At 38.8% G+C, this 13,867-nt stretch overlaps 1 protein-coding gene across 1 annotated transcript in view; it reads right to left on the minus strand.

Annotated features, from left to right (window-relative positions):
* Nucleotides 1-13,177, minus strand: part of LOC139739510 (uncharacterized) — a 30,004-nt gene extending 16,827 nt beyond the window's left edge. Inside the window, exon 1 of the mRNA XM_071650115.1 lies at nt 13,058-13,177. Coding sequence (XP_071506216.1) covers nt 13,058-13,065 — 8 coding nt within the window. The 5' untranslated portion in view covers nt 13,066-13,177. The remainder of the gene's footprint in view (nt 1-13,057) is intronic.
* Between the last annotated feature and the right edge of the window lie 690 nt (nt 13,178-13,867).

The following is a 13,867-nucleotide window of genomic DNA, read 5'->3' on the forward strand; positions in this document are numbered from 1 at the left end:
TCATTAGAAATTTGCTTTTGATGCAACACATCACTTCAACCAATTTGACGTCTTTTGATAAAAACATGCAATTCTTGTGTAAAGTGGTGTTAACGTTTTTAATAGGCTATTTGGGGTAGTGGACACGTAAACACAAAGATATTACCTTTTAATAGAGAAAAACAATGCCACAATGGAAATTCTCAATCTACCACACTAGAGCAAATGGCTACTTCATGTTGCACCTGTACTCATATACATTGTAAAAACTCTTTCAATACTCCCCAGTGTCTAGATCTGTACATGTAGATGTACCACAGCTTTGAATGCCATTGTTTACAAGAATGCATGGAATGCAATGTCATTATCATTATTTAGACAGCACAATATAATATGGTCACTTCACACTCAAAGAATGTCAAATTGCATGTACACATGTACACTTGTAAGATTCGCGACAATCAAAAACTTAGAAATTAATGGTACTCTGAAATATGGTACGGGTCATACAGCCCAGTCAATTAACCCATTAAAGACCATTTAATCTTGCTGCATCTCTCGTTCCTTTAATACAGACCCCTGCCTCCAACTGTCTACAAATGCTCTGGAATTGGCCCTTGAGGGATTCTAGTGAGCGACAGAAGAGAGTGATGTATGCAAATTTTGCCACTTTTCTTCTGCACTCCATGCATTAACTTAACACTGCAAAACATGTGAAGAGCCAACACAAGCCCAGAGGGACACACTGAAGTAAAAGCTTGACCTTTCTACACGTGTACATTTTTAGAATCACCCCAATATTACAAACACTTCTCCAATGACATGTACAGTGTACATGAAGCGTGTTCTACATTTCTTCTATGGCATGGACTTTGGCCTACACTATGTATAACGCTACCATTGCTTTTTGCCATGTTCAAACGCACATTTTACATTACATTTCCAATGATTTGGTATGGACATACTGGATGGAAAGAAAAAGAAGATGGTTACATATTGTATATCCTCATCCTGTACAAAATGAATACAAAGTACTGGTACTTTTTTTTTCAAATTCTGATGAAGGGAAAGAATACAATATCATTAATCACAGTATCCTTTTAGAATTTTCCCTTAACTGAAAGCAAAACTTCAAATTTTTTTTTGTTTTGTTTTTTTGTTTTGTTTTGGGTTGTTTTTTTTTTTTTTTGGGGGGGGGGGGTTACAGTTCATCACTGCCATCCATTTAATACACTGTTAAAAAAAGACAAAAAAAAGTTTTGAATAGATTTTGTGGCAAGTTTATGTACATTGTACAAGGTGCTGCTTATTTCATTCCATTTACAATTGTAATTCAACAGTTTTTCACAAGAAAAAAGATGTTCTGCACTCAATATTCAGTTGTACACAACATGTATTTAAAATCACTGCATTCAGGGAAATTGTCCCATCATGTGTTCCATGCATTACCTTTGAACACATTTTTGTACACTTGATCTTACAACAAACCAGAAAGTTGTATTGACAAATTGCATGAAACTTTACGTTTAACTTTAATATTGATTTTTAAGATGTGCAAAAAAAAAAAAAAAAAATGTAACCAAGCAAATTATGATTTGCTTTTAAATTCAGAGAGTTTTGAGACCAAAGGTACAGTTTGAAAAAGTGCTCAGTACTTTTTTTGGTCCCATGCGTTACAGAAATTAATCAACGAATGTACAATCCAAATGGTTGTCTTTCAAATAATGGTCCTCAGTATTAAAAGGGACTGTATCCAGTACTGGTTGAGGTGGGGATTCAGGTGTTCATTCCTACGTGAGATAATGAGAAACCTCTTATGAAATATGAAAGAGCATGTAATTTTAAGAAGGATTCAACATTTATTTAATGAAAATTGGCTTTCAAATGGCTGAGATATCCAAAAAAGTGATAATAATAAAAGGCGACAGGCCACGCCTTTTATTAGGATCTCTTTGTTTCACCCTGTTTTTGGATCAAATATATATCTCAGCCATTTCAAAACTGATTTTCATCAAATAAACTTTTGATACCCCTAATTAGAATTGCATGCTCTTTGACATCTCATAGAGTGGTTTCTGAATAAATATCGCAAAATGTTAAAAGCTAAATCCTCACCTCAACCAGAACTGTACAGTCCCTTTACCCAATCCCTTGGGTTTCATTAGGCCTATAAGATTTGTGAAAAAAAAAAACTTGTTTTTGCCTGATATCAAATGTGTTCTCCAGCTGCAAAGTAGATCGGATTTGTTCAATCACCTTTCCAAGAAAACAGTTCTGTTGAGAACAAACACCATCTTGTTTCCTGGTCTGCAGTACACAGTGTACATTGACGATAAATCAAAGTACGGTGCCAATAAAGAAAAGTATTGCAATAAGGCAAAGAAACAGGTTGAAAGAAATATTTGTGATATTAACCAGATTTCCCAAGTGAGCAGACTAAGTGACATTGTTGTTGTTTTACTATTTTCTTTTCATCAGTTTCTCATGATCACTACAAAGAAGAAAAATTAACAAACTGGTACAATAATGTCTGCTCCCAGAAACGTGTGGGAGTCTGAAGGAGCCCAACACGACACAAACACAACAAATAATGCACAAGCAGACATACACTGTACATATCAAACAAACCAACCGAACACAGGAATTGTGCTGAACAGCTTTTGGCCCTGACTCTACAATGTATGGAAGTGCAGTGGTTTTATAAACTGGCACGTGATCTACAATGATATGTATGGCTCTGCTGTACAGTACATTTGTACGTCCTGCCAATGGAGGCTAGCGTCCTCACAACATTCCACACTGTGTAGAGGGTTCAAAGTCCAGCACTACAACGTACACCTGACCTCAGTATCCCACTCTTCATTCAAGTGAATGAGGGGCTGCACTGCCAAACAAGTACAAATACAATGTGTGATCCATAACACATGTACTGTATTGCTATCCACTGTACAAATACATTGTAGATGATAAGCAAAATAAGATACATTACAGTGTACAAATGTATAAAGTACATTGTATGTACACGACTATGTACATGTAGGACACTTCACTAGAGCCAGTAGAGGTACAGTCAATTTGTACATACATGTAGTATAGGCCCTACATGTAAAATCCAAACCCAAACAATCTCTAACTTATGACAAAAGATTCACACATTTTGTGATACAAATATCGGAAGCCATCATACATGTACACTGTACATCTGTATTCAGTATTGAACACAATGACATGGGGGGATACTGTAAAGTTAAACAAATCAGGAAAGAGGAAGAAGGAACTCTTCAAATAAATTTCACGGCTACTTCCAATTCCTACATATCTTGAATGGAAACTTAGGGTTGGGTTACATGTAGGGAGCGGCCTTGCTCATTTACATCAAGGTCAAGTTTAGATAGCTTACTGAATGTTGGAAAAAAACACTTTATAAAGTCCATAGGCACATGAGAGTTTATATACAGTGCGTATCAAAAAAAAATTTTGGAGGGCTACTATTTTATAATTGTCAGCTACAGTGTATGGAAAGCACAATGTTGGTTGTGAGGAAAGAGGAACTCTTCCTCTTTTCATTGATACATCTAATTATATTGACAAACGTCATGCATGACTGAACACATGAACTTTAGAGACAACAATGACAAATTGCACTTTTTTCCAAGTTTGCGTGTTATTGCGAAGGAGCAATGCATAAATGTCTCACTGCATGGATGAGCAGGGGTGTATCCAGGATTTTTTCTGGGGGGGTCGTAACCAAAATTTTTGGACCTTTACCTTTGCGAGGGAGCGGAGCGACCGAGCGGGGGGAGGGTGTGGGAGGGGGGTGTCCCCCCTTCCACGGTAGGGAGTTTTTGAATTTTATATCTTAAAATGGGGCAATTTGGTGCATACAAAAGTGACTTTTTCGGCATGGCAGTGCAGCTTAGAAATAAGGTAAATTATGGCATATTAAAACTAAGTTACGAAATTTACGATTTGCTGGAACACCACCTTGTCACTTTTTTTTTTCCTGTTGTAACAAAACTTGTAGGCCTATATAGAGTAAAAAGCCCTCAAAAAACAAAAATGTCTTTTACAAAAAGTGGACCTTTTGAAAATTTGGGGGGGTCGTACGACCCTCCCGACCCCCCCTTGCATACACCCATGATGAGATCTGTCAATGAAAGTGGTCAAATCGTCAGGCCAGCCTGCATGACTGCAGATTCGTGTTTTACATAGGGTTTCTTCTAACGTTTTATGGTTCATAACCTTCAACATGGCCACGTTGTCGATAACTTGGTCCTTCCCATTAAGGCGAAACCATTATCCATTTTACATGTACAGTACTTTCCTCATATTCAAGACATGGTTTGTCACTGGGAGCTACATGTATGTGTTGAATATGAACAGAGAAAGATGGACTGCATGGGTTGGCCTCTGTGGGAGCGACCAAGTTATCAGACAAAAGGCCATCTTAAAGGTTATGGACCATAAAATGTTAGGAGACAACCTAAACACAAACCCTAAACACAAATGCTAAACACAAACCTGCATTCGTACAGGCTGGCCTATTGGCAACTTTCATTGACAGATCTCATCCATGCAGTGAGACATACATTGTTCCTTCACGATAACAAGCAAACTTGGAAAAAGTGCAATTTGTCATTGTTGTCTTAAATAAAGTTCATGTGCTCAGTCCTGCTTGACAATTGTCAACATAATTACAAATGTAGACATGTACCAATGGAAAGAGGAAGAGTTCCTCTTTCCTCACAACCAACATTGTGCTCTTCATACACATTATTGTAGCTGACAATTAAGAAATGGTAGCCCTCCAAAGTTGGATTACCTTTTTTTTTTTTTGATACGCTCTGTAGTTCAGCATCACTATAAGCTTTGAAAAACCAGGTAGTGTGGGGAAAGAATGGTAGCCCAAAACATAGAATCGATCTTTATTCCCTGCCCAACACATCTACATGTACACAGCCCAGGACTGCAAATTTGCCTGTTAGCACATTTGTGCACAGAAAACTTTACAACATGTATATGCCACAAAGTCATACATGTTGTAGTCTGACATTGTAGCAACAAGAACTCTCCAAACCACAACAAAGAGGTAACTTGAAATTACACTGTAGTCTAGAACTGCCTCTCCCTGTCTTACAGATAATGTGTACAGTAAGAATGGAATGTCTACATACATTGTACATTGTACTTTGCACTGGAAGTCAAGAAAATGTGAAACTACATTGTAATTACCATGTACAATGTTCTTCCAAACAAACAACAAAAAGAAATATTAAAAGTTCCAGGCAAGGGACAATATTGGTACATTTTAAGATGTACTCTACATGTACATGTTGATGTATCCAAGTTGGGTCTTAGAACTGGGACTCAAGCGTGCCAAAAGTTTGACAGTAACCCTGAACTTTAAACTGAGCTGCCCTTTAAAAGTTGTCGTAATGCCTTTTCGAATGGCCATACAAATAATTGTGTAATGCCCCTTGAAATTTTTGGGTATCAAAGGCCACTTTGCCTCAAGCTACAAATGTACAAGTAAAGTGCCCTTTTAAAATGGCCTTGACCTTCAGAAATCTTATTTCGAGCGCGGAGTACAAGCAAGCACTACCGGTACTGTACTGAATGTACAATTGTATGTGGCTACAAAGTACATTAGGTGATCTATCAGAGAGTACTGTATGCACATGCTTCAATAAGCACACATTTGCATAAATATTACATGTCGCACACAATGTACACTGTACAGCCAAAGTCCCAATACACTGTACATTGTATGTATCAACCAATCAATTATAACTTTGCTACATTTTTGTACTCTGCTATTGCAGGGTCCTCGTGAGCGTATTGTACAGTACTCTCCGCATAATCGGGTAGGCTCGGGCAGAGCGTTTCTTACCCGATTAAGCGGAGTACCCGATTAACAGAAGAACACGTCTCATTCATTCACAGTTGACACATACAATGTGTGTATGTACATTATACATGCATTGTACACTGCACCAAACACCTACAGTGTACGCTGTATGCTTGAACACGCATGCTTGCACGGCACATTATACATACCTTACGCTTGCTGAGTCACGAGCAATAATTTACACTCTTTTTACGGACAAATATGTCTTCAGAAAACTCATGTTTAATCACTCCTCAAATGATCGGTCTTCTTTGCAAATTAAAGAGAATACGATTACCCGTGAAAAAAAATTGACATTCATGATTTCTTAAAGTGTTTTATCTGCGATGAAATGTGGGTAGAAATTATATTAGAAGAAAATCATTTACCAATTTATGCGGAGAGGCAACCCGATTATCAGGTAAATTTAATGTGCATTGGAACTGATTTTGACATTACTACCCAATTAAACCTAGTACCCGTTTAAAGGGATCGTATAGTTTTGTTGAGACCGAATTTCAGGTTTCTAACATTTTTTGGTGAGATAATGAGAAACCTCTTATAAAATATGAAAGAACATGTAATTCTTTGAGGAATTCAATGTTTATTTGTTGAAAATTGATTTTTAAATGGCTGAGATATCAAAAAAAAGTGCAATTCTAATACAGTGTGGGTCCCACACTTTATTACGATCGCTTTGTTTTACTTTGTTTTTGGATATTTCAGTCATCCCGAACCCGATTTTCATCAAATAAACTTTGAATTCCTCTTAAAATGGTATGCTCTGTACTATATTCTAAGCGTTTTGTTGGTATCTCACAAAAAGTTAAAGCCCAATTCTCACCTCCACCAATACTGTAGCATCCCTTTAAGCGACACCCGATTACGCGGAGAGTACTGTATCACCCTTGAAGAAACAATCACAGACAAGTGTAAAACTTGCCTTCAAGGGTGACTACAATACAATGTAGTGTACACATGAGCTTGCAGTTCAGACTACTAGTACCCAACCAGTTTCACTGTCTGATTACTGTACCAGCACAGTATCTGGCCAAAAAGGAGCGAGAAGGGAGCAGCAGTTTACATGCAAAAAAAGTTACTCACCACCTGTACGTACAATGTATACATAATACAGTACATTACAACACCACGGCTCTACACACCACACACTCACAATTAAATATACATGTAAGAGGCAGTATACGATGTATTCAGGATCCACACACACATCATTCAATATTGTATTTCGTATGGATTTGGACAGACAGCCGCTCGCCTTGGCTCAAGTCTCGTGTTACGGACAAACGGAGGAGTAATAAGAAATGCATGCTCATTACCTCCACCAAGATGGTTGCGTTTTTTTGCCTGCTTTGGTTTGTCTGTTTGTCTGTCTGTCTATTTGCAAAATAACTCAAAAGTTTAATAGATTTGGATGAAATTTTCAGGAACCTAGTGACACAAGGAAAAGAAGATTTAATTTCAGTCGTGATCAAGATCACTGCCAGGGATCAACAGTCAGGATCAATGATTTGTGTGTGTGTGTGTGTGTGTGTGTGTATTTTCAAGATTCATATCAATTCTACGACACGTAGTAAGCTGGCTATCTGAAATGACATGAAAAGAAATGCGTCGAAGCCTGTTGGGTGGCTATGGAATCTTTCATTGCCGTACATTGGAACATGTGTACTTTCATCTTCCGTAAAGTGCTCTTGTGTTTTAATACATTTGTACTAGCAAATACATAGTACATAATGCAGAACATATTTGTTGGGTAGTCAATGATTATCTACAGTATGACAATTAAATGTCATGCATTGCCTTTGAGCATTCACTTTCCATGGGTTCGTAAACATCATTTGTGAATATTCCTTATTTCCTTTCCCCTGTGCCAAAATTAGTAAGTCTGTCACAACAGTAATCGCTGCAAGCCATGTCAGCAAAACAAGAACTTCTTTCAAGATCAATGTACTCTTATTGTAACATGCCACGTTTCTTGCTTTATGATAATGGTGAACGGTTTTACACGTGCAGAAAATCAATGACTAATCATTCATCACTGTTCGCAGCTGGTTTCCATGAGTGACATGGTACAACTGGTTACTGACTGGCTACAACCTGAAGGAATAGAATACTAGTCTCATTCCTTTGTCTGTCACTCCGCTTTCATAAAGCATTGATTTCAAGTTTTCCATGGCTGCCTAAATTGTCATCGTTTTTGTTTTTCTTCATAAGGAACATTTTCCTTCAACTGAACACTTTCCTTCAACTTACAATCAACATAAATAACTTGGTTGCTAGCACATGGTTCGTTTTTGTTGCAGCGTAAGGAACTTTTGTTGTTGTTGTTGTTGTTGTTGTTGTTGTCATTGTTGTTCATCATTCATGGAGGAGAAAGAAGAGGAATGACAGGGGAGAAGGGAAATTTACAGAAAGAAACATCTGCTCAGCATGCTGTCTTTACACCAGCATCATCAGATAATAATTTATCACCACCATCACTAATCATATCATTACCTCTGCCAAGAAGGTTATGTTTTTGCCAGCAATGGCTGTTTGTCTGTTTGCATTGAAATGACTCAAAAAGTTCTGAACAGACTGAAAAGAAATTTTCAGGATATTTTGATGATGTACATATTAAATCTAGGTAGTGATCAAGATAACAGTCTGTATGAACACATACAAGTGTAGGACTATAATGATGGAATCACAACAAATCAGTTATATTTACCTAAGCCAAAAACAGACAGTAAGATACGTTCCTTCTCATACTCCGCTTGCAATATGTTCAATTCATTACCAATTTCCGTTCAATCATCCCCTTCATTACCAATTTTCAAGAAACGCCTCTGGCTTCACCAGTCTATCTCTTGATTTAGTTATTATTTCGTATGACCACCACTTGTATTGCGTCGTATTACATTTCCATATGTTTTCATTGTATTTTCTATTTGTATGTTACTTGATATTACAGTTGTATTTGTAATCTGTATTTGATTTTGTAACCTTTGTATTTGATGCAGGGCTCCCTTGCAAAGCAGGCCATTGGGGCTCTGAATGAGACAACCCTGCTTTTAAAGAAAATATGAATAAATAAATAAATAAATAAAATATGGCGGGAAATGAGCTAGATTGGCAGTAGTCTGTTCTATCTCTCTCTCTCTCTCTCTTTTCATGTTCGTATTACAAAATTGCTCAGTTGATGATATTTATCCTCCAACACCAATATGACGTCTGCTCTCCATTCCACTCCGTGCTGCCACCCCTTTCCTTTCCTATATCACTGTCAAGTTCTGTTGCGTGAAAAATAGATCTGTTGGGTTCAGTAATACTTAATATTTCATATTTCATTTGTACTATTGAATGTGAACCTGTCCTCGTCATTAAGAATTACGAAAGAAAGGTGGTTTGTTGTTGTTGTTTTTTTTAATTTGCTTTCCATGCAGTTGCCTCAAGGAGCTACACTTTTCCAGCATTAAATTTTGGATACTGTATGCACAGCTTCAAAGTCAAGGGCCCATATCTTAAAATAAAACAACCATTATTTTCCCCTAAAATTATTATTACCTAATATCCTCAGCGGGCGCGAATTTTTCTTTTCCTTTGCTGTGTTTTCCCAGCACTACTTCTGTCTTCAGATTTTGAAATTTCCTGTGCATCTGTCATGCACTTTTTTTTTGAGAGAGAGAGAGAGAACGAGAGAGAAATTTTGTTCTCTCAAGCAGAGCAAGCAAAGTTCTCTCAAGCAGAGCAAGCAAAGTCACATTGCGTAATAATGCAGTTTCGATTTCCAGATGACTGTACCAGTGATGAGATTATATGCTTATCATTAAATATCAACACAAGTCTTGACTACATGTAGTAACAGACCAGTCTGTCAACCTATGCTCATCTGAGAAGAAGGAATGGATTTCTGAGGACCTCAATCATTGTGAACAATTTATAGACAGCTGAAAGGGCAAGAAAGGAGCTAAACTAAGGTTTCTCGATATCCAGGAGATAGCCCCCTTCGAAGAAAACAGAATCTGCACTACCGTCCTCTCTTTCATTTTACAAACAGCTGCCTATGTATATAGTCACTGAGTTTCTGTTCAAGTGATAGAGAATATGCCTCTCGCAATGCTCATTACATCTCGCACTTCTTGGTGAAAACGTCTCATTTTTAGTGGCATTTAGTGGAGATTTATCTGTGTTGTATTGAGCACTGTAAAGTCTTCAGTAACCATCCCCTTGTATAGGCCTAAGCACTGCGCGCCGCATGCCACTTTAAGCGCCTACTACATTTACGAACTATGCTTTTGCGCATATTAGAATTTTGGTATGGGAGGTCAAACCTTCCAATTGGTACAGGTTTTTTAGTCCTTACACTTCCACAGCTCGCCACTACCACTCAACACGCACATCTAGAGTAAAACCACCAGTTTACATGTACACTTTCTGCAATATTCATTCAACTCATATATTCATACAAAATATAACAATGTATGTTAAATATATATCAAACTACCTTTTCCCAATATCGATTTTGTTAAATACATCAAAAATTTCACAAAGTCCCCAAATATTATCATCTTGACAATTGCCCAAAATTTGGACAGCCTCTCCAAAATTCGGACACACGCTAACACGCGTTCAATGTCAATACGCTTACAAGGCCGCTGAAAAATGAAAAAAAAACGCGCAATACCTTGTTGGCGCAAGGTTGCATCGGGAACGTTGTGGCACCCGTTTGTGTCTGAATTCTGGTGACTCGGCACTTGCATTCAGCCCCTGTACATTTATTCACTGCATCGGCACGTACAGAGATTTTGTTTTTCTTTAGTGTTCTTGAGGATACCATCACACTCTGACCTTGCGATAAGTGAAAAATCTCGCAACAGAACGGTGTGATTTTTCAATTTTTAGTGCTTTTTCGGCGAGCCTCATTCCTAAGATGGGACCTAATGCACTTGTCAATGTAATGACTCACCCCACTACCCCCGGACATGGGTGCGTCATTTCCTCGTTTGGTCCGTCAAATTTGTGACCCAGGTGTTCGTCATTTTACCAGCTTTGTCCGTCAAATTTTTGACCGAGGGGTGCGTCAAAATCCCATCATTGTCGGTCAAAATTTTGACCGAGGGGTGCGTCATGGTACGTCACTTGGCTATGGAAAATAACATGCATTATTTTGAACCGAGGGGTGCGTCATGGTACGTTACTTGGCTATGGAAAACTGCACGCATTTTTGCACGCTACCGGTCCCGGATACACGTACCGCGAGTGAAATTACAGTGAGCGCTTTCCCGCGGCAAGTGAAAATCAAAGTCGGGAAGCGTTTTGGAATAAGAGGAAAAAATGCTTGCCAGAATCTGGCAAGCAAAGAATTTAAAAGCCACCCTTTCTCCTTACATTTTCCCTCCAACAAACCCATGAAATCATGCATACTCGATCTCAAACCAGGGACTGTTCAGCGATGTAACAACTTAGTTCAATCTTTCCTGTCGAAGCGGCAGCAGAAGAACTGCCTGCATGCCGCATGCTATTTTCTGCTCGCGGGATATAGCCCGACCAGCTGGCCAGACGCGCGCGCGACGCTGTTAGCTGTGCGAATCTCTACGTACCGCGACTAGGCTGTACAAGTAGTTACGCAGTACTCGAGCGGGAATATGAATGCCGTGGCGTGGTGTGTACCTACCTGCGCTGCAGCAGTATGCATCCACCGCACTAGCAATGGCCGCGCACACACAGCGCATTCTGCACACATAGCGCATTCTGCACACATGTGATTGTCATGTATGGATTGCATGCACAGAATACATACTACTGTTCGGAATATCGTAGCAGCAGCGTGATATACGGTGAATGACAATACGGTGCTTACATGGTAAGGGAAACTTGCCGAAACTTTTACAAATCATGTGTACGAACCAAAAGAAAATGAAATTGCTTGAATAAAACGTGTGCAAAAATCGTTTCAGTATTTACGGGGGTGCGTCATATGTACCGAGGATGTCCGTCACAAAAGTGACCGAGGTGTGCGTCACTTTCAACGTGTTGTCCGTCAAAAAAGTGACTGTGGTGTTCGTCACTTGCAGCGTTATGTCCGTCAAAAAAGTGACTGTGGTGTCCGTCAAAAACCCCGTGTGGTCAGTCAAAAAATGACCATGACGCACCCATGTCCGGGGGTAGTGGGGTGCGTCATTACATTGACAAGTGCATAATTCGCACACGCTTTGGAAAAGTTGCGCCGATTCTGCATTTTTGACAGTGAAATTTGGGATTTTGGATGGATTTTTTGAGGTAACTCAGGCACTTTCCTGTGGTGAACGAGTGTGCCAGTATGTGAAACGATGTGATATGCGTGTGTTGTGACAGTACTGAGTAGAATTTGCGGGCTTGTGATAAGTGATACAAGTTTGTAAGTGCAGTGTCCGGATTCTGGAGGCGGGCCAAAAACTGGGGGTTTTACTCTACAATGTACCTACAGTACAAATAGATCAGATGATGACTTTCACAGCTCAGGAAGCTGTAGAGAGGGTCTGTATCACAGATTCACAATCCAGTCTTGGCAGATTGAGGTCTACGATGCAATGTAAACCTCAGCAGTGCCCAGCATGCAGTTCGGAGTGTATTGTTAATCATAAATGATTGTTAGACGTCTAGTCTACCTGCTCCTCATCCTGCAACACGCAACAATCGATCACCATCACACTCACACTAATTACACACTAAACACAGACAGAGTTGAATTAGTGTCTACATGAATGATGAACATGAACAGCCATTCTGATTGTCTTAACATCTAACAAAACACTAAAGAACCTCACTAAACTGATTTCAGTTTAGATGCAAATCTCGGGATGGCGGTGGTGAGTGAATTTACAACTACTGTTAATAATAGTAACGTTAGAACGATCTCATGTAACAGTTAACACCTTAGGTGATCTCCCCAGTCAGCCCAGAAGACCAGGCGACACAGCACAGCCACAGTCAGTCCTTCCAGCTCCAGTTGTTTTGAGCTTCTTCGTTCGGGCGGTTTCGTAGCACCTTACTCAGATTCAGTCTCCTCACAGACACAGCACAGGCTCAGCAGGCGATCTCCCACAATCAGAATTCTATGATTATGAACCACTCCACACAGGACTGCTTACAAAAAGTGGACATTTACGACTCTAAAAGATTATATTAACACTGAATTCCAAACTGTCTCACCTCATCATACGGTTCCAACTCCTTTCCGATGCGATAAAGCCATCGTTTCAAGAATTTGATCCAAGTTTCGTAGATAGGTCCCGTATACTTCCCGTGTTTGGATGAATAGCTCCCTAAAATGTACACATACGATTGAAGTCGACTCGAAACCCCCTCCCTAGCGTGAAATTGGACGACTACATACACCGTAAAGCACGAAAATGTGGAGCTATCGACGTAATAACTACAACGTATGGCTCACATTATTACGCATGACTATCAACCTTTGACCGTCCATTCGGGACTTCCCAGTCGATAGATGGCACGCTTCATCAACTTTTTTTGATGCTCTCACACTGTCATTGAAAACATTATCTATAAGCACACGGATTAAAAGCAACAGATATTACAAAATGTGATACTTGATCTAAGCACTCATTTTGTCTTACAATAAGGAAAATATTCAAAAGTAGCCATTATAAAATTACCGACTATGACACGCTTTTATTGGCTCCTAAAAAAGCAATAAAGAAGACTTAATTGTTTCTGATAAGAAAAACAAAACATCTGAGCATTCCATTGTTTCATGTGCATTGAAGGTTGAATTAAATGTTGCACATAAAACTGCACAGGGTTGTTTGCGATATGTCTTTAATGATAATTGTCATATATTCATTATATTACAGTCTAATTTGTCATCGTGATCATTATTGCTATTCTCTTCATTATTGTTATTAGTATCATTATGTATATTATTATTATTATTGTTGTTGTTATTATTATTGTTATTATTATTACTATTATCATTATTGTTATTATCATTATCATTAT

The sequence above is a fragment of the Diadema antillarum genome, unplaced genomic scaffold (assembly GCF_040938485.1).
Source record: "Diadema antillarum isolate AM-2024a unplaced genomic scaffold, OU_Dant_1.0 seq00000802_RagTag, whole genome shotgun sequence".
NCBI classification, from domain to species: domain Eukaryota; kingdom Metazoa; phylum Echinodermata; class Echinoidea; order Diadematoida; family Diadematidae; genus Diadema; species Diadema antillarum.